The 27,976-nt window shown below is 40.1% G+C and overlaps 2 protein-coding genes and 1 long non-coding RNA gene across 9 annotated transcripts in view; all 3 read right to left on the reverse strand.

The window, feature by feature from the left end:
- Positions 1-27,976, reverse strand: part of LOC100118566 (coiled-coil domain-containing protein AGAP005037) — a 1,551,999-nt gene that overhangs the window by 99,600 nt on the left and 1,424,423 nt on the right. For 2 of the 7 annotated variants that reach the window (XR_004345134.1, XR_004345131.1), the window contains one exon: positions 9,124-9,252. The exons of 2 other annotated variants lie outside the window; for them this stretch is intronic. Coding sequence is in view for 1 of the 5 variants with exons in the window: in XM_032601341.1 (XP_032457232.1) it covers positions 16,863-16,890; positions 17,008-17,123 (144 nt within the window). In the remaining 4 variants the exon portion in view is untranslated. Of the gene's footprint in view, positions 1-7,698; positions 9,019-9,108; positions 9,253-16,702; positions 16,891-17,007; positions 17,124-27,976 lie in introns of those variants that run through there. 3 more of the 7 variants (XR_004345133.1, XR_004345132.1, XM_032601341.1) reach the window with 3 other exon arrangements.
- On the reverse strand, positions 18,519-22,039 carry LOC116738624. The gene is made up of 4 exons (XR_004345136.1): positions 21,038-22,039; positions 20,777-20,882; positions 18,970-19,049; positions 18,519-18,886 (listed from the first exon to the last, which is right to left on the reverse strand). It is a non-coding gene; the product is annotated as an uncharacterized LOC116738624 (long non-coding RNA).
- Positions 24,503-27,818, reverse strand: LOC116415809 (chromo domain-containing protein cec-1-like). Its single transcript, XM_031921137.2, has 8 exons — positions 27,156-27,818; positions 27,047-27,088; positions 26,933-26,974; positions 26,805-26,846; positions 26,585-26,723; positions 26,326-26,500; positions 25,127-26,256; positions 24,503-24,588 (listed from the first exon to the last, which is right to left on the reverse strand). The coding sequence occupies exons 3-7, from the start codon at positions 26,968-26,970 to the stop codon at positions 25,739-25,741; spliced, it is 912 nt and encodes a 303-aa protein (XP_031776997.1). The 5' UTR covers positions 26,971-26,974; positions 27,047-27,088; positions 27,156-27,818; the 3' UTR covers positions 24,503-24,588; positions 25,127-25,738.

Here is a 27,976-nt window from a genome sequence, read left to right on the forward strand (position 1 = left end):
AATGTTATTAAAATTGTGTACTTTTTCGTATCTCAGTTTTGGTCCTGCTGCAAAATATGAGAGGCATACTTAGACACTTAATTTCAAAGAAAATAATTATTTTGTTCACTAAAAACAACGTGAATTATATTAATTAGTGTGTCATCCATAATTGAAAAGAATTACTTTAGTACTGTTAGAATGAAATATTTTTTTATACGCAAAATTCGATCCTCCTGAATCAGTGAAACCTCCTTGATTCGTTATCGTCTGCCGTCGCCCTCGAAACACATTTTTGATAAAAGCGTCGTAATTAATTTTGGCTCTAAATTTGGTGCACTGAAAAGTTTATTCGAATAGTTGATACCTTATATAATAAATAAAATTTCTTCCTCTAATGATTCATAGCTTTACTTTGAAAAGAAACGTTAATCTTTCGCCCGTGTCCCTCTACAGGTCCCGAATTTTGTTTTGTCCCACTACTGGTGCTTTTACCTTAGTAAATGCTTAGAGTATAGATTTGGAATACGAGAGTCTCTTCTTCCTTAGATTTCACGCGCTATTGCTGAAGGGCGGGACACAGGAAAGACGCCGCAATAAAGCACTCCGGTTATTACAACTAATGCTTCGAAGACTTTATTATTTAATATCACAGAGAGATTACGAGGCGTGTGCTCTACTCGGCGGTCGAATCCAGAATGGCGACCGGGGGCGCGCTCCCCGCTCCCCACGGCGTGGCGTCGGCCGGATGGCATTATGGCGTTGACTTTGGCAGAGACTTCGCTAATCGAAGTCGGGTCTCAGCCGCAGCGTCTGCTTGCGCTGGCGGCGCTTGTGCCTAGTGCGTGTGGCCACAGCTACTTCCCCGCCAGTGCCGGATGTGTCCTGCGTCCGGAACAAAACCGTCTTCCTGGGCCTGTTGAGGGGTGGACTGGCGGGGAAAGGCGGCGGCGGAGATGTTGAAGACGCCGGGGCAGGTAGCGGCGCAGCTGGTTGCGACTGGGCGGGTGGCGTGGGCGCTGGGTGCGCCTGCGTGGATGGCCCTGCTTCGGAAGCTGCTGGAGAAACCTGTGTAGGTAGCCCTGCCTCGGGCGTTGCTGTAGGACGAGCTTGCGCCGATGGCGCGGCAAGTGGAGGACTCGATGCTGGTGGAGCCCTCGCAGGGAGCAGGGCGTTGCTGGGCTGCTGGTCGGCTACCTCCAGGTACGCCGGCTTGAGGGAGCTGGATGACAGGGTCTTGGCCTCGCCGTTGATCTCGACCACGTACTGCTGCTCATCGATGCGACGGAGCACCCTTTGCGGCCCCGTATAGGGCGGCTGCAGCGTTGAGCGGACTGTGTCGACCCTCCTGAAAACGTGCGTGCAGGTGCGCAAGTCGCCGTGGAAGAAAGGCGTGCGAGGCGGCAGGTGTTTGGACCCTGGGACTGCCCGCAGCCTGCCGAACAGGGTGCGCAACTCGGCGGCGAAGGCCAGTGCGTTGACGTCTCAATGGCTAGCTGACACAAAGAAGTCTCCTGATACTCGAAGCGTGGTGCCGAAGAGCATCTCTGCCTGAAATGCCTGCAGGTCTTCTTTGTACGTCGTTCTGAGGCCCAGCAGGACGGCTGGGGGGGGGGGGGGCTGCGGCCAAGGTGTTGGAGCGCAGCACATGAGGGCGGCCTTGAGAGTGCGATGCATCCTTTCCACCAGCCCATTGGCCTGCGGGTGGTAGGGTGTTGAGTGCACCCGGTCGGCGCCGATGATCTTGGCGAGGGCGGCGAAAAGGCGCGCCTCAAACTGCGGGCCCTGGTCCGTTGTGATTGTCAGCGGCGTCCCGAACGAGCTTATCCAGTGCTCGAAGAAGGCTCGCTCGACCGTGTCTGCCTGCTGATCTGGAAGAGGGATGGCGTGCGGCCACCTGGAGAACCTGTCATAAATGGCGAGGCAATACTGTAGACCCGAGCACGACGGTAACTTGATAAGGTCCAGGTGCAGGTGGTCGAAACGCGCGTCCGGGGCCGTGAAGTCTCCTAGAGCTGCTCTGTTGTGCCGATGGACCTTGGCTTGCTGGCATGGCTCGCAAGCGCGCGCCCAGCGCGTGGTCTCCTTTCGCATGTGTGGCCAGAAGTATTTCTGGGTGATTGTACGGGTGGTCGAGCGGACGCCTGGATGCGAGAGGCCGTGGAGTGCCCTGAAGACAGTTTTCCTCAGCTCCTTGGGGATGTAAGGCCGGATAACGTTTCCGTCCACTGCGCAGTACAGGGAGGAGCTCTCGATATTGAGAGGGTGAAGTTTGCTGTCTCATCTGCAGCGGCGTTGTCGAAGCCTTTGACGTACGCCAAGGTCATTTGGAACTGAAATAAGAAGTCCAACTGTCTTGACTGACGAGGCGATGCTTTCTCTGGGGGCTGCTGTGCTGCGAGAGATAGCGGCTTGTGGTCCGTAAATAGCGTGAAAGGGCGCCCCTCGAGTATGCTGCAGAAATGCTTTACCGAGGCGAATGCGGCGAGAAGTTCCCTATCATAGGTGCTGTATCGCCTTTCGGTGTCCGAGAGCTTTCTGGAAAAGAAACCCAGCGGTCTCCAGATGTCGTCATGGTCGTGCTGCTCCAGGGCTGCATCGATGGCGACGTCGGAGGCATCGGTGTAGAGCCGTAAATGAGCGTCGCGGCGCAGAAACGTTGTTGTGACGGCGTCAGCGAGCGCCTGCTTAGTCCTCTTGAATGCATCTTGAGCTTCCTTAGTCCAGTTGAGAGGCGATGGTTTCTTGCCCTGCGACAAAAGCTTGAGCAGATCGTTGAGGCGTGCAAGGAGGCGTGTAGCTCCAGGAATGCATCGCCTGTAGTAGTTTACCAGCCCAAGAAATCGGCGGAGTTGTGATGTATCAGCCGGCTGCGGAAAAGCCTGGATTGCCTCGACCTTGCCCGGTGGTGGACTACAGCCATCCTTCGAAATACGATACCCGAGATAAGTCACCACCTTCTTGGCCAGCGTGCACTTATCTTGATTGATCTTGATGTGCGCCTTGCGTAGCGTGGCGAAAAGAGACTTGAGGTGCTCGAGGTGGTGTTCTCTGCCCCAGGAAACCACGATTATGTCGTCCAGGTATGCCCGTGCGAAAGGTAGGTCGCGCAGAAGGTGATCCATTGCGCGTTGTAGAGATTGAGCAGCGTTGCGAAGTCCCATCGAAGATCTGGTAAATTCGAAAAGGCCAAATGGAGTAATGATTGCCGTCTTATGAGCGTCTTCAGGTGCGATAGGAACTTGATAAATGCCTTCTTTAAATCTATAACTGAAAAGATGTTGCCTTGGAGCTCCAGCAGAAGATCCTCTATAACCGGAAGCGGGTATCTGTCTGGAACGGTACGACTGTTGAGCTGAGGGTAGTCGCCCGTGATGCGGTACGATCCGTCGGCTTTCTTGATTAGCTGAAGAGGGCTCGCCCGGGAACTATCCGAAAGTCGGACGATGCCCATTTCTAAAAGTACACGTAATTCGGCGCGCGCCGCTTCGAGACGCTCCCCGTGGAGCTGGCGTGGCCGTGCTGCAGCTGGAGGTCCGTTCGTCACTATGTGATGGAGAGCGGAGAGATTTGGCAGTGAGATGGCGGTGCTGCCTGGAGAAGCTAGATCTTGATAGTCTCTCAACAGGTCAGCGAAAACTCCTTCTGCGACGTCAGCAGAGATGTTGACTGCGACGAAGAACACCTGCGTTGGTAGCAGCGTGCCAGTTGAGTGGTGTGAGTGGTAAGCGTCGAGGAGCCGTCTGCGCGAGGCCATACTGAGCCAGAAAATCTGCGCCGATGATGGGGTTGCTGACGTCTGCAACTATAAATTTCCACTCGAAAGGTCTAGCCAGAGCGAGGTCCAGAGCCATTGTTTGTGTGCCGAATGTGCTAATCGCCGCAGCGTTGGCTGCGCTGAGAGTAAGCGGACCACGAGCTCTCACCTCCTTGAAAAACGTGCGTGGTAACAGGGAAACCGCCGAGCCCGTGTCCACCAGAAATCGGAGCTTTGATGTTCTGTCGACGATGTGCAAGCGGCGCTCTGTAGGTGCGCCAACCGCCTGGGCTTGCATGGGCGGGGGCGCGTCTAGTTTCCCTGACCTTGTTGGAAGGCGCAGGGCTGCTTGCATTGCGTGGCCTCCTGGCCGAACTTGCGATGATGACCAGCCGGTGCTGGACGATACTGGAGCGGCTGCGGTAGCTGGACGGGCTGGACGAGGGCGTGAGTGCGAGCGGACGCGACCTCTGCTGTTGTTGTTGTTGCTGTTAGAACCGCCGTTGTTTGCTGCGTTGACGATGGACTCGAGAAGCTTGCTCTGCCTCTGTGAGTGCGTCAGGAGCTGCGTCAGCGTGGCCTGCAGCGTCGAGGTCTCGCATTCTGGCTGAGGCGATGCCGTGCCTGAAGAAACGCCACTCGAGGGCGGTGTTGGTTGGCGAGCTGCGACAGCGTGAACTGGCGGTTCTGGAGCCATGGCGAGGTCAGCCAAGTGAGCCAGCTCGTCGAGTGAGGTGGCTGGCAGGACTCGGCACAGACGGCTGGTGTTGGATGGCAGGAGGTCCAGCCATTTAACCCTCATGGCCTCGTCGGAGATGGCCTTGTTGGCGAGGCGCCTTATGTGGCGGTAGTAGCTGCGACGGTGTACGGTCGTCCAGGCGTACCTCGTTCAGCACCTGGTGGAGCTGTATATCAGCGGAGATGGCCAGTCGCTGCTGCAGAGCGACTCGGAGAGCCCCGTAGCGGCCGGTGGCTGGCGGATGCAGGATGATGTCCGACAGCTCCTGGACGACGTCCTGCGGGAGGCGAGCCACCACCAGATTAAATTCGTGGCGATCGCTGCGTACTCCGCTAGCCTCGAGCGCTGCACCGGGCTTATAACGAGCCACCGCGCACGACACTGTTACTCCCGAGAGCGTCGAAATGAAATAAAATTGGCTACCGCCGCGAGCTGTATATAGGCTGCGACGGGCCGTGTGTCGGATGCGGTAAAAGTTTCTTTCTCGGCTCCGCGCGGTACGCCGAGAGAGAAAGGAGGGCCGGCCGCCGAGAGTGAGAGAGATAGAGCGTTGCGACAGTAGCGTCGGTTGATGGCGTTGTGCCCGACTCCGCGGCGTTTTCTGTTCGGGGTCACCACTTTGGAATACGAGAGTCTCTTCTTCCTTAGATTTCACGCGCTATTGCTGAAGGGCGGGACACAGGAAAGACGCCGCAATAAAACACTCCGGTTATTAAAGCTAATGCTTCGAAGACTTTATTATTTAATATCACAGAGAGATTACGAGGCGTGTGCTCTACTCGGCGGCCGAACCCAGAATGGCGACCGGGGGCGCGCTCCCCGCTCGCCACGGCGTGGCGTCGGCCGGACGGCATTATGGCGTTGACTTCGGCAGTGACTTCGCTAATCGAAGTCGGGTCTCGGCCGCAGCATGTGCTTGCGCTGGCGGCGCTTCTGCCCAGTGCGTGTGGCCACATAAACGCAGTACATGCACATTATGTTGCTTTTGCTAGGGCTTTAGTGGTAGGGTCACGATTATTCTTGTCGGTTCCCAACGACTAACTTCAGAGGCACCACGGTAAAAGTAATCCGCGGTATTAGTAATCAAAACTAATAGAGAATGTTGTGTATAATAATATATCGGCACATGAGAGGAAAGCGAGTAAGCGAAGATTATATTATTTAAAACTAAAGTCAAACTTACTTACCGCTAGGCACCCTGAATTTAAATTAAAATAAGAGAATCTTTTTTACAATAATACATCGACACATCCACGGAAGGTGAGTGAGAGCACAATATAGCAAGTCCCTGATTCGAACATAAAGAGATAGTTTGTGACAGTGCATATGCCCTCACAACAGCTCGGCATAAATCCAGCACATACACGCGCGCGTAGCGCGCACACACACATACAAACACGCATTGCGATGACTATTGAGACGGCAGGTGCCGCGCGCGAAGCATGGAAGTAAAGTAAAAAAGAAAGAGAGGGGGGCAAAAGGAAAGCAGCGTGACAATAGTTGACGCTGACTATTAAACACGCAACAAGAGAGAATGAGATAGCAAAGCCAATTTTGTACGAAGCAATCCGAAGGGCCCCGAATCGATCGAAGAAGGACTATCGATCAGTAAAGAGAAGCGCGACTCGCTCTATCGACTCCTGACTCTGGTAGCGACCACACGTGGCCAGGAACCACGGAAGCCAGCCAGCCATCAGAGCGGCTCATCTCTAAGGGCGCGGCTCCAGACCAGACCGTCAGGCCGAGGGCCACGACATCGTGCCCAGGCTTAGGCAACTTAGTGCCTGCAGCTCTCGCCAACGCCACGACGAGGAGTTCGGTGGGCCACCAACCGAACGACGCTGACGAGATACAACTCAGAGCAACCAGCCCGTCCAACAGCCGCAACGCGACGTTCATCGGCAAACCCGTGAGTCCCTCTCTCTCTCTCTCTCTCTCTCTCTCTCTCTCTCTCTCTCTCTCTCTCTCTCTCTCTCTCTCTCTCTCTCTCTCTGTCTCTCTCTCTAGGCTGGTAAGTGCGATACACGATTTGGCAAAGCTTAGCCTTTGTACACGCTTGCTTAAGGATTTTTGCACTCTGGTGCGAGATACTTTGGTTGCAGGTGAAGTAGATTTTCTTGGCTACAATTGGATATATTCATCACGACGTGTCATTTTGTCGTTGAGCCAAGGTTCTACTCTTTGCCTGTGTTCACTGTTTGAGGTTAGAACCACACTATCCTAGTCCAATATCCATCATCATTGTGCAGACCGCTGACTATCAGCTGTACCGTCGCCCATTTCGTCATCTTTCGTCGCAGAGCATACAACAGTCATCAGCCCAGCACCGACACCCGACCTCTGCAGCCTCTACCGACCAACTCTGCATTCAGTGACATGGTGGTGACCGTTTTTTAGCGTCAAGCCGATTGTGATTGCGTGTTAGTTCTTGCTCGGATGTGTTGAGTGCGTGATGATGTGTCGTTCAGCGTTTTTTGCCAAAATGCGAATTATAGCCTCATTTAGCTCTATGTGCAATGTTATTTAGGTTAAGCTAGTTTAAATCGCATTTGAACACGTGGCGACGGTTTGTGTTCCTAAAACGATCGAGTATCGGCTGTTTTTCGAGACGGTCATTTTCGGTAATCTTTTTCATTAAATCCAAGATCCCAGGATAAGCTGTTTAGTAATGCTATTTTTGGTAACTATTTGAAATTGAATATCGTATCAGTAATACACCTTTGATTAAAATTATAACAAATATAATAAGCCAAAACTAGAATTCTGATGTCACACGTCGAATGGAAAATGACTTTGTGACACTATGCACGCGCATGAGCAGTTCAGCGCAGCAGCTGTATAGCATATCAGTACATAGCATGGCAAAGCATAGCATGGCAGAGCCTAATGTACACTTTTCCCAAAAAAGATTGCATGATTATTACAACATTATACTGGCTGCATTCATATTTGTTTAATTGATTTGAATGCACCAAATGCACGTTATAGAAAGAACGTTAACGACCGGCTTTATTAGATCAAAAACAAGATCCCAGCTGCTAGTCAATCTGTGAGAGTCGTTATTATCACCCATGGTACACATATATATCTAAATATACTACTGTATAAATGTACAATACATAAATGTACTACTCTTTGCCGCAAGGATCTGAACTACACTACTCCTTGCCACGCTAATCTGAACTGCACTACTCTTTGCCACAAAATCTAAACTGCACTACTCTTCGTGGCAAATATTTTTATTTATTTATTTAATCAGAAACGAAAATACAGAGACGTATACAAACTCCGCATTCCTGCTAAGATAAACGAGGTTATCTGACCGCAGGGCTGGCATAAATTATTACAAGATATAAAAAAATAACAAAAATACTTAAAAACTACTTAAAAACTAAAAATTATCCTCCATTTACACAAAGATAGTAGCCTCCATACTACTACTTTCTTGCTTTAGTTTTAGCGTCATATGCATATAAATACATTTCATTTGTAACAGTTTATCTAGAGAGCAGGAAAAATAATATTATATACATATTTTTAGATATCAACAATTAGATTTTATCCATTCCTTAATTATTTTTAGCTGACTTGATTTTCCTATTTCTAAAACTTTTAAATTGTTTGGTAGCGTATTAAACACTGAGATCGCTTTAATATAACAGTTCTTATCACTAATTCTGCTTTTGCTTATAGGTACGATAATGCTTTTATTTGTAGTAATACTAGATGAGTTGAGGTATTGCGTTTTGAGATCATTCTAATACAATTTCAAGGCCTCCAGCGTAAATAATTGTTCGAGATTGAGTGGATTATTTTGCATGACAAAATTATTTTTATTTATTATTTTTATTTTTTTTGTATTTTCTGTATTAAATCTCTATTATTCTTATATACATCACCCGAAGCTATGATTCCATAGCTTATTATGCTATGGAAAAAGGCATAGTATATAATCCTCTAAGTTTCAGTTGGCATTGTTTTCGCAATTTTATAAAAGATATATACAAGATATTTAGTTTTCTTAATAATATATAAGATATGCATATCCCATTTTAAATTATAGTCAAAGACTATCCCAAGATATGTGTAGTTCTCAACCCTAGCTAGTTTCTTATCCTGTATCTTTATATCTATTTGGTTAGGAACGCTGTCGACATAGCTACCGAAAGTCATACAAACAGACTTATCAACATTTAATGATAACTTATTTACCCCAAGCCATTTGTGTATTTTTAACAAATAATCATTCATGTTATCTTGGGCTTTCACCCAGCTATCCCCTATTGCGATTATAGCAGTATCGTTCGCGTATGATAGAATAGCTTCCTGAGGTATCATTTGAAGTATATCATTTATGTACAATATAAACAACAGTGGACCAAGTATCGTACCTTGTGGTACACCAGTATTTATTAGTAGGTTATCACTTACACAACCATCTATTTTTACACTTTGATACCTATTAGTAACGTAACTGGAAATCAGGATCAGAGCTTTTCCCCTAATTAAGCTAATCTTGACATGAAGCTTATGAAGTAGAGAACTGTAATGCATGAAATGTGTAATCTTAATATTGTTAGTATTCAAAATTTAGTTTTCATCAGTTTCAAAAACTATGTAAATAAAGACTTACTTTAAGTTGCCTTACCTCGAATTGCCTCGCCTCTTTCGTTTAACATTCTTTGCGGTAGCGCCCCCGATGGCAAGTACTAGAGTACTATACGGGCTGTTGGGCGCACCGCAACCTTATATTCTTTGAAGTTGAGTTTTCTAACTTCTACAAAATATTCAAACATTTATATCTTATTAAAATACGTTGTTTTATCAGATGAATCAATGTTACTTTCAAAGATATTAAAAGAACTTTTATTTAAAAAAAGTTTCGTAAAAAATGAACGATCCGTTATCATTCTATAGCTGACCAAAATTTTGTGTTGTGTTTTTCTTTTCAATTTTTTTTCTTCTTCCAACTTCCGTTCTTATCCTCGAAACTTCCGTGGCGCAAACAATCAAATCGTATTAGAAATAAAATGTATATACAATAAATAGACGCATTCGGTGCAAGGTATTTATTAGAATGAGTCCAGCTTTGCTACTCAAGGGTTTTAGGGGTCGCTGAACACGAATATCGCAACAGCAACAGCCTCCGAGGTACCTGGTGCCCAGGGTGGACAGTAACAATGTCGTCTTCAAGAGTATCAGGGGAATTTGTAGCATAATTAGTCAAAACTCGTTACTCGGTGGTTTTTGGGGTCGCAGAACACGAATATCGCAACAACAACAGCTTCCAAGGTACCTGGGAATTTGTAGCATAATTAGTCGAAACTCGTTACTCAAGGGTTTCGGGGGTCACTTATCACTCCCTAGTTTATGAGGTATGTGTGGATACTGGTTGTAGGTATTGCTGTGGAGATAGATTCTAGCGTTTACATCTATTTATTTTACAAATCTTATTTGACGGTTGCTTATGAACTAAAACTAATACTCACTATTTTAACAACAGTTTGATGATTCTCTTTTAAGTTAGTGAGGTATATACATTAGTAATATATCTATCGAAAGGATAGTTTTAATTATAATTACTGATTACCCTTGAAAATTCGTGAAATCTTTAAAATAAAACCTTCCTCAAAAGGTAAAAGGTAGGCAAGTATAAACTGGTTTTTATTTACTATTAATTTTTTATTTGATAATGATATAATTCATTCAAATAATTTTTTATATAAGTGACAAACTATGGTAATAAAATATATGAAATAAAGTTAAATGACAATTACGTATAATTTTGAATAAATTTATCAAATTATCCTTTAATACGATTTATAATTTCATTGTTTTCTTAACGTCATTGTTAATTTACTGGCGGTATTCTACACTACTAAGAATATGCTTAATAATCCCGTCGGTTGATAGTTCCTAATGTGAATTGTTTGATTTGATAAATATTAATGACATTGTCAAATAAACTTATAACGTCTTTCAAATTTAGTGAAACACAACATCATTAATAATAAAGCAGATATTGAAAAATGAAAAATTATTCTTTTTATCTCACCGTATAATTATTAAGCGACGGGTTTATCAAGTATGTTCAGAGTAGTGTAGAATACCGCCAGTAAATTAACAATGACGTTAGGAAAACAATGAAATTATAAATCGTATTAAAGAATAATTTAATAAATTTATTCGAAATACGTAATTGCCATATAACCATTTGATTTCATATATTTTTTACCATAGTTTGACACTTATATAAATAATTATTTGAATGAATTATATCATCATCAAATACAAAATTAATAGTAAATAAAAAGCAGTTTATACTTGCCTACCTTTTACCTTTTGAGGAAGGTTTTATTTTAAAGATTATAGCTACGTGTTTGTCTGCGTTCCTAAGTATACCTTCCTCGAATTCTGAGACAATAGAGAAAGTAAGTTGTGCTGATATAGTACACTAAAAACGTGATTCTCAAATGTGTCTTCAGTATTTTTATTCTTATAGTAATTTTCAAAACTCTATACATTCACTTCAGAGTATGTATTATCTTAAGCATCAAAATACGTTCTTCATGAGTTATATAATTTTTCTTAATACATGCATGAAAAATACCCGTTTCCATCCATCTGAAATAAATGGCAAGCTGTTCATTTTGAGCGTGCGGGTGAGAATGGCCATTGCCTCCTGCTACTCAATAACACTTAAAATGAATCAAATTTTGAAAAATTTTAAAGAATTTTAAAAATTTTGAAAGAGAGTGGCTAATGACTTAAAATGATCAACTTACCATACACTTTATATGCATGAAAACAGGCCTTTACAGGCACTTGTCAAAATAAGTACAGTATAACAAGGGGGGAGGGCAATTTCTCGGGTGAGATTTGAGCACTCGACTCCAACTCGTGCTCAAATCTCACCCTCGTTGGAAATAGCCCTTCCCCCCCCCCCCCCAGTTGCACAATATACTATAATCTAAAAAATGTTCATCGAAAGATTAGTTAAATAAATTTGAAAAACCCATTCTAATAATAACATGTTGGCAGGAAAAATTTTCATTTTTTTGTGCTCTACTTTAAACATGTGTCGCAAGTAGCACTTTCTGGCAAGGCTAACCTCGACTTGCCAGGAAGTTTCGTTTACGAAATGGATTGGCGTGCCTGAAGTAAAGATTTAAGTGACGCAGTGTTTGAATTAATTAATGACACGACGTGGCGTAAACCTTGATGCTTGATATTATAGTTGATGAGTGCATGATGATATATATATATATATATATATTTTTTTTTTATCAAACGCTAATAACAAACAAAATTAGGCTCAACTTTTCATCTTTAAAACTAGCTGACTTGATACTTAAATCAAATTCGCAATGAGAAGTCAAATTTTCAGATCCAATACGTTTTTCTGTAGTCCACTCCTAATTCTTTAAATGTGTTTATTGGATTATTTATTTTTAAAGAAACAATGCCAATTTTCAAACCAAAAATTATAGTCACGAATGTTTCAATGACACTTAGCAACACGTAATAATTAATAGAGGTGTAAAGCACAAGTGCATGGATTTGTACGTAAGGTTTTTATTTACACAATGTATGGCAGTGGAAACCCATACGTTATATTAGATGATGTAGTTAACAAACTCGGGACGGAAAGTTAGTTTTGATCTAGCTTCCTGTAAACCGATTTCAAATACTTAATATAACATGACTTTTAGCTTTGTTCAACATAGTAAAAGCTGATGAAACACCTTTATAAGTGTTGGTTCGTTTTTACGAATGCGTGGAAAAAATTCGTAATGCAAATGCATTACGTAAAATAAAAAATTGTATCGAAACAGTTAAAAGCGCTATATACTATACTATACTGCATAGGTTAGCAAGCATCTTAGCGCTTTCCGTACAGCCACACGCTACACATGCCAGAACTAATTAGATTCTTTTACCGCATAATGAATGAAAAGATAATCTTATATACTTTGAAACCTTCTGTAGAACTTTGATATTTCTATTGATTTCAAAAGGATGTATCAAGTTGCGCGGTAGCGCCACAAGGGCGAGTTTAAATAGCAGATGAAGTCACGGCGCCGCGACACTATTTACTTCTATATTAGTGTTCAGATTTTTACAGTATACAGATAAAATGCATATTTTTACTGTTTTTAATTAATTTTTGACTTATTTGCATGTTTTTATGCTAAACTATTATTCTATAAAAATATTGGCAGAATAACTGTGTGTCATTTTTAAAATAAATGGATGTGTGATTCCAGAATGCTCGAATCATCTCTTAATTCTCCAAACAAATATTAGGACCGTTAAGTTAGCTGCGCATGCAATGTAGTTGGATTTATTATTCATTATTGTTTTTCCGTCATTTAACCTGCTGCAAAAATTGTAGCTTATATCAAGTAGCTTATACTTTATTAAGATTTCCAGAAAAATATAAGCAACAAACCGATTTTATTTATGTAATAATGAAAGATGTGCGATTTTGCATTCTCTAGACAGAAAAACGTGAAGACCATAAAGTTTGCCACTTATAAGCTATACGTATAGTGTAGTTGAATATTGCTTTCCCACATACTTCTATTACATAAAGTAACGCAGATTATAAATGCTATATGTTCTAGACATCAATATATGTCTAGGTAAAGAAATCATTTGAACGCGGTGTCCAGGTGTACAGGGTTACCGATGACGATGTCTAGGTCGTGCCCTCCATGGTTTCTGGAACATAGGTGTAAAAATCATTCAAAGACGGCGTCTAAGGGTACAAGGTGGTCAATTACGACGTCCAGGTGGTTCACTCTGTTGTTTTAAGTGTCTAGGTGTAAAAATCATTCAAGAGCGGTGTCTAGGTGTACAAAGTAGCCGATGACAAGGCCTAGGTAATTCGCACCCTGGTTTTTAGTATCTAGGTGTAAAAATCATTTAAACGCGGTGTCCAGGTGTACAGAGTATCCTGGTGGCCGATGACGAGATCTAGGTAGCGCGCTCTGCGGTTTCTTGTGTCAAGGTGTCAAAATCATTTAAAGACGGCCTCTATAGGAACTAGGTGGCCGATAAAGAGGTCTAGGCGGCGCGCTTTGTGGTTTTTTGTTTTTAGGTGTAATAATCATTCAAGGACGGCGTCTAGGTGTACTAGGTTGCCAATGACGATGTCCAAGTAGTTTGCAGTGTGGTTTTTAGTGTCTGAGTGTAAAAATTATTTGAACGCGGTGTCCAGGTATACAGGGTGGCCAATGACGACGTCCAGGTAGTTTGAACCGTGGATTTTGGTATCTAGGTGTAAAAGTCATTTGAACGCGGTGTCTAGATGTAAAAGGTAGCCGATAACGAGGTCTAGGAGGCGCTCCGTGGTTTTTGGTGTTCAGGTGTAGAAATCATCTAAACGCGGTGTCTAGATGTACAAGGCTGCCAATGACAACGTCTACGTGATGCGCTCTATGATTTTTGGTGTCATGTACAAGGTGGCCGGGGTGTAGGGGACGAGGTGTAGGAAGCGCGTTACGTGGTTTTCTGTGTCTAGGTGTAAAAATTATTTGAGGACAGCGTCTATGTGTACTAAGTTGCCGATGACGACGTCCAGGTATTTTGCACTGTCGTTTTTAGTGTCCAGGTGTAAAAATCATTTAAACGCGGTATCCAGTTGTACAAGGTAGCCAATGACAACGTCTAGGTATTTCGTACCGTGGTTTTTGGTGTAAAAATCATTCAAGGGTAGTGTCTAGATGTACAAGGTAACCGATGACGAGGTCTAGGTAACGCGCACTGTGGTTTTTTGTTTCTAGGTGTAAAATTGATCTGTACGCAGTGTCTAGGCGTACGGGGTGTCCGATGACGAGATTATGGTGGCGCACTTAGTGCTTGATAATGTCTAGGTGTGAAAGTCATTCAAAGGCGGTGTCTAGTTGAAGAAGGTGGCTGATGACGGAAACTAGGTAATGCACTGTTTTTTTTGTGTATAGGTGTATAAATCATTTGAACGCAGTGTAGATTTTTTTGTGTCTAGGTGTACAATTTTCCGAGGACGGCGCCTAGGTAGTTTGCACTGCAATTTTTTTTGTCTAGGTGTAAAAATTATCCAAACGCCGTGTTCAGGTGTACAGAGTGGCCGAGGACGACGTCCAGGTAGTTCGCTTAGTGATTTTTGGTGTGTAGGTGTAAAATTTATTATAACGCGGTGTCCAGATGTACAGGGTGGCCGATAAGGACGTCTACGTAGTTCGTACCGTGGTTTTTAGTGTCTAGGTGTAAAAATCATTTAAACGCGGTGTCTAGGGGTACTAGGTGGCCTATGACGACGTCCAGGTAGTTTGCACTGCGGTTTTTAGTGTCTAGATGAAATGGTTCTTTGTGTCTAGGTGTAAAAATTATTTAAGGACCTTAAATAATTTTTAAGGACCATGACGACATCTAGGTGATGCGCTTCGTGATTTTTGGTGTCTAGGTGTAAAAATCATTTGAATGCGGGGTCTAGGTATACAGGATGGCTGATGACAAGATCTAGGTGGCGCGCTTTGTGGTTTTTGATGTCTAGGTGTGAAAATCATTCAAGGGCAGTGTCTAGTCGTACATGGTGCCCGATGACGATGTGTAGTAGTCGCGCTTCGTGGTTTTTTGTGTTTAGGTGTAAAAATTATTCGAGGACGGCGTCTAGTAGTACTAGGTTGCCGATGACGACGTCTAGGTAGTCGGTACCGTGGTTTTCGGTGTCTAGGTGTAGAATTTATTTAAACTTGTTGTCTAGATGTACAAGGTGGCCAATGACGAGGTCTAGTTTGCGTGCCTTGTGGTTGTTTGTGTCTAGGTGTAAAAATCATTTAAACACGATGTCTAGATGTACAAGGTAGCCGATGTCGAGGTGTAGGAAGCGCGCTCTATGGTTTTTTGTGTCTAGGTGTAAACATTATTCGAGTTCACACTGTGATTTTTAGCGTCTAGACGTAAAAATTATCTGAACGCGGTGTCCAGATGTACAGGATGGCCGATGACGACGTCTAGGTAGTTGGTACCGTGGTTTTCGGTGTCTAGGTGTAGAATTTATTTAAACGCTGTGTCTGAATGTTTAAGTTGGCTGATGATGAGATCTATGTTGCTTGCACTGTAGTTTTTAGTGACTAGGTGTGAAAAAACCGCTTCTAATTCATTGCCACGTAGCTTCCTCCAACTAAATTTATAGGTCTTATAAATAAAATATTGTTTTAATATACAGTGTAATCTGCCTGCTAATGTATAAGGCTGTTTCGATACATAATTAATTATATAAGTTTTGGATAGTTCATTGTCCAAAAGTTTGCAGACTCCCCTATGTTTCTATTATAGAATTCGAAGGCTGCTTTCAATTTTTTTCACAGAATATATATATATATATATATATATATATATATATATATATATCAGTATGACATACATTTATAGGGAAGACATTTAACGACGTGCTACGTTACCCCTATAAAAGGAAGCAAAAGTATTAAGAACAATTGGTTTTTACATTTAAGCTCGAGTCAAATTCTTTACCAAGTAAAATTCTAAAGCATTTGACTACATCGTTTTAGAGATATAAATAATCAAAAAATTTCACAATCACTTTCAAAATGTCCATGCAAAATTTTAGAGCTTTCCTTCAAAAACTGTATCATTAGCATGTTTAATAAAGATTGAAACTTATCACTCGTAAAACATAAAAGCCAGTCTCATGATATTTTTCTGTTATTTATGCAGTTTTTGATGTAGAACTCTAAAATTTGGCATACTGGTTTCGTCAGTCATTGCGAAACTTATTACTTTAAAACTTTTTATGTAGCTTCATTGGTTAGTAAGTTGACCTGTAAGACAACACCCGCTAAGCTAGTTTCCAGGGTGTATTCGTTAAAATCTTTTGTTGTAATGGGACCTTATAGTTGTAGTTATTAAGAGCATGTTTTTTGACAGTTTTTTCAAGTACACAAACTAATAATAACTCTGTCTGTTACTCAGTATATGAACAATAAGACTGAATTCTAATTATAACATTATATCTGACACATACTGGCACTCTGAAAAGTGCCAAATTCTGTTTATTTACTGAGTAACAGACACTTAAGAGATACATCACTTATGATACATGTATAACTGGCTAAGCGCATGCAAGCTTTCATATAAACTTGATAACAGGATCAAGCTTAACAAAAAGTACCAAAGCTATTACTTTCTAAACAACTTGTAGACAATTGGGTAAAATGTTATACCCTTATCGAGTAACTGCTACCGAAGAGATTGACTGTAAATATCCTGTTAGCTGCAGTTTTCCAGTCCAGAGGTGCAGTTTTATAATGGCATTTGTGTTCCGTTGAACTTTTAAGTTTTGAGCCTCTAAATACAACTAGATTAGTTTACGCATTTGCATAATTAGAAAGTGCAATATAAAAGCACATCTCTGAAAATAAAAATAATAATATTCATGAAGAAAAAAAAATTCATTAAATACAAATCAAAGTAATCAATTAATTCATGAAATAAGATATAAATTTAAATATCTTTACATAATGTATACCTTTTTTGTTGGTGTAACTTTGAACTCGTTTTTTTTTTTTTGTTTTTGATGTGGACAGCTAGATGTTCCAGAAGAAGAGCAGCTACGTTCAGCAATTCCCAAGAAGATGATGGTACCTCGACAAAGAGAAAGTATTTCAGAAATTAATTTTTTTTCAGAACTGAGTGAGGATGGTTTGCATCTATTGTTAGAATATGTAGAAAAGAAAAGTAAATGATTATAAAAAGGGAAAGAAAAACAGAGATTCTTTATTTTCACGCGCGAAACGTCAAAAACAAAAGAGCGAAATTGACCGATTTTCCGGCAAGTATAAAATTGCCGGGATCACAGGTACGACGCGAAATTCAAATTAAATTTTTGATTTTTCAAATTATCTAACGATAAAGACAAAGTTTATTAACAATAAAAATTCATATTTATTAATACTTTATGTGTAAGGGAATTGTTAATTTAACAATAAAAATTATTATAATATAATATATATATAATAATATAGATAATTCAAAATATATCTTAAATGTTTATTATCAATTAACAAAAGCGGGTTATATCCCTCTTATAAATACGTTAATAAATTAATTAACAAATTTTATTTTCTAATACAACTAACAATCGTCAAGATTATGTTACATATAATACTTGTATATAATTACCATCAATTAACGTAATTTTGTTATTTATTTCGTTATATATTGATTTATAAACGAATAATAACAAAATTTTGCGCTCGGGCCGTCCAACAGCCGACAGATTGCTGCCTCGATTATTAAAAGTTTGCCCGCACATTGTGCCAACTGTGTGCTATCACAGGGCAACCGAGATAAAATTGTGTCGGCACAATGATCAGCACGTGCCGTCACGCATGCGGCACGTGTGATGTCCACTTACATCCGCACGTATGCGTCATATGACGAGCATATGCGGGGGAAATGTACCGCAAGTGTGATGGATCTCTGCAGCACGCATGCCGTTGATATGCGGACATAATGCCGAATGAATGCCGGATTTTTGACGGCATGTGGCGAATTCCGTGGACACGCAATTTTATGCGCGGCACGCGTGCTCCTCGTGTGCCGGCAATATACGGGGTTCGTGTGGGCATAATGCGGGCATTTTTTCGGAATTTCTGGATTTCTCGTGCCCGCTTTTTGCGGGCTTTTTTCCGGAATTATCGGAAACGTTATGCCCGTATTTATCGGTGGCTCGGCCACCAATAAATATAAAAATTAACCAATTTAATTAATATTTATGAAAATGTAATTATAAATACATACATATCTAAACACATAACATTACATTCAAATAAATATATACAAATACGTACTTAAATTTATATAAAAAAATACCCGCATAAATAAATATAAGTAAAAGTAAATGGAAACATTGTTGCAGTGAATCTCTTAGATGAAATGACTAATATTTATGTGTTCTTTCATATTTTAAAATACAAAACAGTACAGGAAAGTCAGCTGTACTGTACTGTACGTAAAAATATACGTTGTAGAATATAATTATATTAATTACTGCAGCTAAGAAATTTACTGCAAGGATCTTTCCAAGACTTTACAGTCAAAAATTGTAAAGCTGGGAGTTGGTACAGAGTTATTCGTGATAACTGAATAAAGTTACGTATACACTAAAACTGTTCATACTTCTGTATTCAGTTTTACAACGTATTTGTATCCAGCTTTACAATTTGTACGCATAGTCTTGGAAAGACTGCTGTTTCGGGCATTTCTTTCCAAAGGTTAATTAAGACGACGTTCCTAAGAGAAGCTAACCCCTCACATTCTAATCCCTAATCTAGAGCACTAGGGTACTTTTCTTCTTTTTTCCATCGGAGCAGATGAGCTCTCTGGTTCGTGCGTTGGCACCAGTCCTGCAATATAATAATATGTATTTAAACAATGAACAATTCTCTTTATTTGAGTGGAGAGTAATTGTACAGTTTATGCTAGATACTTCGATAAAGCAGACACCATAGAATGCTGCATCTTGAGCATCGCAAATCCAGCTATTGCAGTTATCGTTGAAAGATGAGGCTGTCCAGGTAGAAGGTGGCGATGATTTATGGAATGCACAGAATTAAATATTAGAAAATATGTATATATTAGAGTACAGTAGATATCAGATTACGGTAGAGGATATAAATATGTAAATATTAAGACAGAGATATAGAACAATAGATTTAATAAGAAAGCAGAACAAATGGAAGAGTGAGTGTGAGTAGCTGAAAAAGTTGAGAGACAAAATAGATTACTAAAGATAGAAATAAATGGATCTTCTGCTGCTCTAATATCTCGGCATATAATTCAGCTGGGAAAGTTAATCTTAATATTACTGAATTAATAAATTCGCGAAGACCTATCAAACAAATCTTTGTAAGCTTCCTGACCTCAAAAATAGACTTGTTATACTTATCTGTTTATCGAAGTCGTATTACGATGAATCTCTGCAAAATATCAACTACGTAGTTTTAGTAGAGAGCAAATGGCATAGATGTAAAAGAGTTTTTTATATTTCAACTGTACAGTAACCGGAAAAAATAACTTTGAATCACGCGCCACAATATGGCGGCAGGTCTGGCGTTAGATCACCTTAATGTCATCTTAAAGATGAATTGAAGTAACTTTAATGATAAAATCGCCGCCATATTGAGGCGCGTGATTCAAAGATATTTTGTCCGGTTAGTCTACGTTACAGATGATACTTTTTCATGCCATTTACTTTCTACTCAAGTTACGTAGTTGATATTTTACACAGATGCATGATAAAACATGCTTAAACTGCCAATCGTATTAATTTTATCCAAACCAGGACACACGTAATCCTGACCCGGGGAACCATACCCTAATTTGATTTGGCGTGTGTATTTTTCCAAATACCTATCAAGAAGGATATACTTGTAAAATTATCTAGTAGAAGTATGTTTCATTGTATTTTGGGGTGTGGATAAGTGCAATTACTTTGCATGGTGCCGCAAGATATAATAATTGAGTTATGATCACATTTAAATGTGATTATAACCTTACTATATACGTAATACACTATATTTAGGCTAGTGTGCTTGTCTGAGGTGTCATGCAAAGCAATTATATACCTACCCACACCTAAAAATACAATGCAAAATAATTCTCTAAGAGAGATTTATAAGGATATCTTCCTTGATAATCAATTTGAGAAAAAAAACACCCGGCAAATGAAAATATAGGCATGGTTCTCCGGGTCAAGATTACTTGTGACTTAGTGAAGGTAAAATTAATACGACTGTCAGTTTCAGCATGTTTTATGAAGCATCTGTACCAAATATCAACTATGTAGATTGACTAGAAAGCCTATGACATGAAAAAGTGTCATCTGAAATGTACCATTCAAATAAAAAAAATCTTTTACATTCATGCCATAGGCTTTCTACTCAAGCTAGACAGGAGGAATTTTGCACAGATGCTTTATAAAAAAAGATGAAACAGCCACTCGTATTAATTGTATTGTATATCTCATAATGTAACATACACGGAAAACTATAGGTGGCAAATAGTCTCGAAGCTGGGTACCTTCCCGCGAGGTATGTAGGCAAAATCCCAACTATGCAACTTGATTAGAAAGAAAATTGTATGAAAAAGTTTCATCACAAGTATGCAGTTGTATTAAAAAAATCTTTCACATACATATTATGTGCTTTCTACTACGGCTGCATAATTGGAATTTTGCATAGATACTTCAAAAATTTTGCCTTTGCAAAAAACCAAGGCATTATAACTTTTCTCACTTCTTAATAACTGGAACTCCTGGGTAGTTGTCTGAAGCAAGTTGTCAGGTCACCTGTTGTCCGTGTAGATTGGATGTGGTCCTCCGCAGCTATTGTTTTCAGCAAGCTGTAAGCACAATTAAATTTGAACATGTTTTCCAAGATACTGATTAGTGGTAAATAAGAGGAAATATTAGAAGGACAGATTATGATTTGAATATGTATAGGAAAACAATATTAATGTAATATGATTAGAGGAAACGTAGGATTAATCATGCTTACCTCTATATTTCCCAGGTACAGTAAGGGTTGTAACCAGTGGTTGATCCTGATGTAGAGTCGAAGATGGGTTCGAAAACAGAAAGTGGCAGAGAGAATTAGTAAAAATTAAAAATTATTAATATAGGTATATATATGTAATAGAATGAATAATGAGAGGGAGAGAGAGAGAGAGAGAGAGAGAGAGAATGAGAAAAAGTATGAGAGAAGAAGTATGAGTGACAGGATGAACCGTATGAGCAGATATTATGAGAAAAGATAAAAAAATGTCCAGAAGTAGTCGATTAGCTGAGCCTTCTCCCTGGACCGGCTGGACAGCTTCCTTCGATGAAGGACGACGGTGAACAGCCTCCTCGAGAACCGTGGCGGCACTTTTCGACTATATCTGTATCTGTGAAAAAGCACGAATGCGTACAAAAAAATTAATTTTATCAAAGATAAATCACTGCAAAATAAATTGGTTGTAGAAAAATTCAAAAGCTAAAACTTCAAACCCGAAAGCTAGACTGCCGCAAAAAAAGCTATGTAAAGGCGCGATTGTTCGAACCACAATATCGACGTATATAAACAAATTACCGAAATTTCCGTATACATATATAAAAATAATACATTAAACTTACACAATTGAGTTGATTAATCAATAGCACTGGTGATTATCGAGTATGTGGCACTGATAATTGTTGAGAATCAACGATTTGTCAGCGAGAGAGGTTTTTTGCTGTTAAAGCACAAGTCGCAATAGCAAAAAGGAATGTTCTTCCGAGAATCAACTAACTATATAGTGCGCCGCTCTCGGCGCGAGGCGGGAGAGCGGTAAATCACAGATATAGTGCGCGTTTCGAACGGCGCGAATTCAAACCTATTATTGAATTTTGTCTAAAATATTGTAGTTGTAAAATATTTTATTCGCATAAAATTCAATAATAGATTATATACGGTCAGAATATGACTCGTTAGTAATACGTTGTCAAGTATAAATTAATAAATACTCGTAATGTACGTGCACTTTATATCCCTGCGAAAAATAGTCTATTAAAGCCGATAAGATTCTCTATCAAATTGAATGATGTCTTAATCGCATTATTAGCATTGCAACTCAATTACAAATCAATTAAATTCCATTCAATTATAATTCATGTCAATTAAATTTAAATTCTATAAAAAAGTATATCGATTTTAAAAGTTGCTTTTTCATATGTCAATTTTAATTAAAATTTTCTTATTTGACTATGATTAATTTAATTTAATTTAATTGAGTTTTAACGTTAAAAACTCCGTTAAGAATTATCATTCAATTGTATTTACTTTTGTCGATTTTAATAGACTTCTAACTGACACATGTTCAAAAAGTACTCTTTACGAACTCTTTTAGAATTAACCAATTTCGGCGGACATTCATTAATTCTTAAAGAATTATAAAACAATACTTTTTTGAATGTACTTATGCTTGTTGGGCTATCAACAGGGACGACGCAAGCTTAAAAGTATTCAAATCGAAGAATAAGCAGTAAAGTATTAAAATTATCGAATCGATATTCGTCCATACGTTATGCATAAATAAATAAATTTTTCACGATATGCAGTGCGTATTATCAGAGTTGGGACCCCTCTGAGAGTATTAAAAATACTACAGAAAAGTTGTAAATTTACAATAAATTTTGTAAAATATTAAGTTTTCAAATAGTTAAATTACAATGTTGTGTAGTATCTTTACATAACAGAGTGGGTCCCATAATTTTAATCTCTCGCCCGCAGTCATATCTATTGTATAATCAATAAAACTAGAACGACGGTAACTGTTGCTATTGTTATAATTTATAACGGGCACCTGTAAAAACATAAAAATGCATCTTTCAGTGTATTTGGCACACCGCGATGACAAGTGACCGGCATATTGCCGCCACAACTGTTTGAAAAATTCCAGCATGCATGCCATCAAAATGCCGTGGATGTGCCGCATTCGTGCAGAAGCCCCCGATAACATGATGTCGGCGGAATGACGGCACCGAGACTGCTCGGAATGGGCCACGCGTGACGTCCAGATACCCCTGCTCCATGACCCGGAAATGACGGCATTGTGCTCAGCACAATGCTGGCACGCGGTGCAAGCATCGTGCCGGCACTTAAATTAAGAAAAAACAAAAAAATTAAAACCCTAACGGGGATCGAACCCTGAACCTTTCAGTTAGCAGGCTGGCATTTTACCACTCGATCACGAACACTTGTTACAAGTCATAGCTAATTGTGTCCTTATGTACTGCGAGCAGCTGTTGATGTTAATAAAGTTATTGTAATAAACAATCACCAAAATTATTATTAATGCGTTTAACAACATTGATATTCGCCGCTTATTTCGTGAAAAGCGCGAAACTGGCAGGCTGCTATACATTCGGTAGTCATGAAAGAGTAGTCATAATAATATAATTAATAAAAATTGGCAAGGAACATAGTCCGGTGGATAAATAATAGACCAAATTAACAAAATCAACAGCCTTAAAATATAATACATTGAAAAGCCTTATTTCGTTAATTGTGCGGCTGAAAATTTTCGAAGTTTCGCAGCCAACAAAGCCAGCATTCTGCGGGAATTTCGTTCCAACAGAATGCTGTCATGGCGAGCAGCACGCCCAGCAGGCATTCTGCTAGCACTCTGACAGCGCCAAATGTTAATAAATTTTGAACACGGGTCGAAGGCAAAATGCCGTCATGTAGCTCCTCGAAATGTCGTCATAATGCTGCCATGAGTGCCAACACGGCGTGACCGCAAAATGCCGACATTTTGCCTTCGTTCGTGCCGGTGTCATACAGCCGGCACTCATGCCTGTCATTCTGACAAAGTTTCGTGCCGTCGCAATGTGAGCACGCGTGCTGGCACGCTGTGCCGCCAAAATGTCAACATTATGACTTCCCGAATGTCAGGAAAAAAATTTTTTTGAAAATTCCAACGCAAGATGTCTTGGGGACGTCACAATGACGGCACGAGCGGCCAGCATGCGTGACCCCAAAATGCCCGGCGCGCGATGTTATCGGGGTGCCCTGCCCCAAGATAACATTGCGCAGGCACAATGTAAGCATGATGCCCAAATTGTGGAGCACGCCGTGCTTGCCAGGTACCTCTGCATATGCTTGGCATATGCTCAGCATGTGTTCGATCTCTGTGACCGCGGTCGTGCGCGGCACGAGCAGCATGCGTGCTGCGGATGTGCGCACATTCTGTCGATGAAATGCCGTCGTTATGCCTACATTTTGCTGACATTTCAAATTTTTTTAATTTTTAGGGCGGCACGCGTGCTGCGAATATGCCGACATATTGCTGTCGGTTTTAGTGTCCACGCGCGCATTTTGCGGGCACAAAACTGAAATTATTTGATGTATTGCGTTTTTAAAATTTTTGTATTAATAAAACTCAAAAAATCCAAAAGGTGACAATAAAAATACAAAATACAATATAAATAAAAAAAACATAATATTCATTACATGTATGTCCCATTGCTCCTATCACTGGTAATTCTAGTGCATCTACCTGCTGCTGCGATGCTCCTAGTCCTCAGCTGCTATAGCAAAAAGAAAAATATTAGTCATTGAGTGAAAAGCCGGGTGAAGTTGTATAGGTGAACTTGTACACAGTATTACATTTAATTGTAAATTTTAACGCAGAAGATTAATTTCTATGCTCATTTTTGTAGTAACGATATAGCAAGGTTAAGATCTTTGCGTACAAAATTATTCGAATGACACTGAAAACATTCCTCTCTGGAAGAATGATCACAATGTCATCTGAATAATTTTCTGACTACAGAAATGAAAATTGGTATTAGGACTATGAAAGTGTACAGAAAACAAAGTATATCAATATCTATAACTAAATAGCATTCTGTGTACCAGTTTACCTGAACACCTACACCTGGCTTTTCATTTCATGAGTGTAATTTGCAGGAATGATTGTTATATACTTTGTCTTAATTGGAATAACTTCCGTCAGTAAATTGTAGAGAAAATAATACTGCAGTACTGCATAATAACCTAGTATACAATCTGCTGATGAAAGTTATTACAATTAAGAAAGTATATTTACATGAAATAAATTTATACCTGTAAATTTAAGCTGGCAGCGACTTATCCACCAATACATCTGCGTGCTGCTGTTGCTGATCTAGAAAAAGCGATGACCTCCAAAAGAGAAAATGACAAAATATTGATAAAACAATCGATCAAACAAATTTAGAAAAAGTAAATAAAATAAGAGGACCTGATGAGCAAACTTCCATTGTTAGAAAACTGCAAGTAAACGTTATTGAGATCGTCATCATTGCTGTTGTACCATGGCATCGTTAGTGTAACCTTGGACAAATAAATTGTATAAATTTTTGTTTTTGGGGGTTGGTGAAGGGGGCCCCACCGTCGCCCCCTTCCGTGAGGCTCAACCAATGTCAATAGCCCCTCCAACGCTCTCTTACACTTTCAACACTAGTTGCATACAAAAAAAAAAACACGGAATAGGAAATAAAATAATATAAAAGGAAAAACTAATAATGAACAAAAAACTGTAAGGGAGCGTTAAGATAAAAAAATATAGATAACTTTTTTAAAAAAATTTCTTTGAAGAAACAAAAATCAAAATCGATCTATATTTTTCTATTATGCTGCAAAGAAAGTACATGGATGAAATAAATAACAATCAATAATAAAAATTATAACAGCCCATTATGGGAAGAAATCCTCGTCCGATTCTTCTCTCTGCTGTTTCGTTCCTACTTCCTCTTCTTCTTGTTCCTCTCCTTCTTCTTCTTCTCCTTGTGTTTCTTCATCTTCTTCTTCTTCTTGTACATCTTCTTCTTCTCCTTGTGCATCTTGTTCTTCTTCTTCTTCTCCTTGTGCATTTTCTTCTTCTCCTCCCTCTTCCTCTTGTTCTTCATCGATGACCTGCGTATCGTCGAACAGCTCATGATCGCTGTACCGGTCTTCGTCGTTAGGCTGCTGTTGGTCCATGGGCTGATGTCCGGCCTCAAGATCTGCGTCGTCCTCCTCCATACATGCCGCGTTGTTCTGCGGCGGATATTGTTGCCGTTGCCTCTTGGGAAGCAATTGTTCGGCCGGTGATACCTTTCTCCTTAGTTGACGACGATTGGCTTCCTTAGCGCTCTTTAAAGCCTTCGTCATCGCACTCGAATATTCCGTCTCATTCGGCTTCCTGAATATCTTCTTGATGACGGGCATAGCCTCTGCGTTGAATGAAAAAATTTCAATTAATCTAACTATTGACAAGAAAGAATACATTGAAATATACATACCACTGCAGACTAAAGCGAAACGCGTGTATTTCAACGCCAAAATAGTATTGTCGGACTTGGATCCATGCCAAGTCAGATTTCGGAACAAATCGTCGCCAAATTTCAAGCAGGATTTGAAATAGATCGCGGCAGCATCGATTTCATTTGCACCTCTAAGGTATCTCAAGTAACAGACCTGAAACGATTAAATTAATTAATGAATATTTCTTAAAATATCATTCTATCAAGTGTCTTTAGAAAAGTGTATTAAAATACTTACGAGAGCATAAAACTCATTATCACCGAGATGATCAAAAGCCACGATGTCAGCCGTTGTTTTGAAGGACAAAAATTCTGGACGAGTTCTCGCTGCAGAAGAATTCGCGTTTGTCAAGTCCTTCAGGATGTCATGAATCGCTCTAGAAAATAATAAATAATCAATTTTCATCAGTTAAAAAATATGAATCAATACCTATTAGAATAAAATGGTAGATACGTACGTCACTTTATTTCCCATCTTCTCTATTCTTTCATCGAATAAACTGGAAATGAAAATATTAATACAATATATGTAAATTAGAAATTATATTAACTATATTTTTGATTGAAAGTACAATTTGTAGTATACCTTGTCACTTCCTCCAACTGCTTTAGCGTATCTTTCATCTCGCTAAAAACGTAAGTATAATTTGATTAATTTTATTCAATTTTATGTTATGCAAATAATAAATATAATAGTTACCCTTGGATTCCTTCCAACTTTGCGAGTCTTCTGTTTATGGAGCTGCGATTATAATTAAATAAGTCGAAATGAACTTTTTTATTGTGAAATATTTGATTATAAAACGCACTCCAATGTCTCTCGTGGTGATTTATTCAACACATTATTACGTATGACTGCTGCTGGTAGTGGTTGCTGCTGCTGCAGAGTTTTCCGCTGCGGTGGTTGTTGTTGTTGCTGTTACACCGTTTTACGAGGAAGTGGTTGCTGCTACTGCTGTAGCTGCTGTAGGGGCTTTTGCTGGAGAGGTTGCTGCTGCTGCTGCTGTTGTTTCAGCAGCGGTCGAGAGAGAGAAAAAGCACTTCTTCCCAAGCTACCCGTTGAGATGGAGAAAGAGCTCATCTTGTTCGTAAGCTTGGCTGATGCGATATCAGTTGGAAGCACTCCAACATTCTTTCTTTTCTTGTCAGCCATTCTAGGGAAACATAACGATAACGAAAAGGAATCAATTACGAAACAAAAGAAAAAAAGAAGTACGCTTTAAAATAAAGATTTAATTTTCTAAGCTCGTAGACATCATTTTTACGACGACAAAAAATTCAGAACTAGGTTCAATTCTCTGAATTTCTGGAGACCAGTAAGGCATCCTGAAACACTTAGCCATTACTTGATTCAGAGGAACTAACGTCAATTCTGGAATCGGTAGAGAGCAAAGAAAAATATCGACTAAAGATGAATCGCACGGAAGTTTAAAAAGGTCCTCAACTTTTGCAAAAACTTGTAGAAGAAGATGGCATCCCTTTCTTTCGTAATCGATAATATTTTTGATGACACTGATAGAGCCATTTTTAAGAATTACAGTGCTAGTCTGCTGTAAAATGTATAAGTGAATATCCCCAGTAATAACTTTTTGATATTGTTTACCGTTGTCGTCATTGATATTAACAATCA

This window comes from Nasonia vitripennis (genome assembly GCF_009193385.2).
Source record: "Nasonia vitripennis strain AsymCx chromosome 1 unlocalized genomic scaffold, Nvit_psr_1.1 chr1_random0005, whole genome shotgun sequence".
NCBI lineage: Eukaryota > Metazoa > Arthropoda > Insecta > Hymenoptera > Pteromalidae > Nasonia > Nasonia vitripennis.

What these genes read in the sequence shown, in the direction of transcription:
- LOC116415809 (XM_031921137.2), bottom strand. Translation starts at nt 26,970, where the DNA reads ATGAAAGATACGCTAAAGCAGTTGGAGGAAGTGACAAG. An exon ending in ATAATGAGTTTTATGCTCTC is followed by an intron (nt 26,501 to 26,584) that starts GTAAGTATTTTA and finishes TAATCGTTTCAG; the next exon opens with GTCTGTTACTTGAGATACCT. An exon ending in TTTCGCTTTAGTCTGCAGTG is followed by an intron (nt 26,257 to 26,325) that starts GTATGTATATTT and finishes CATTCAACGCAG; the next exon opens with AGGCTATGCCCGTCATCAAG.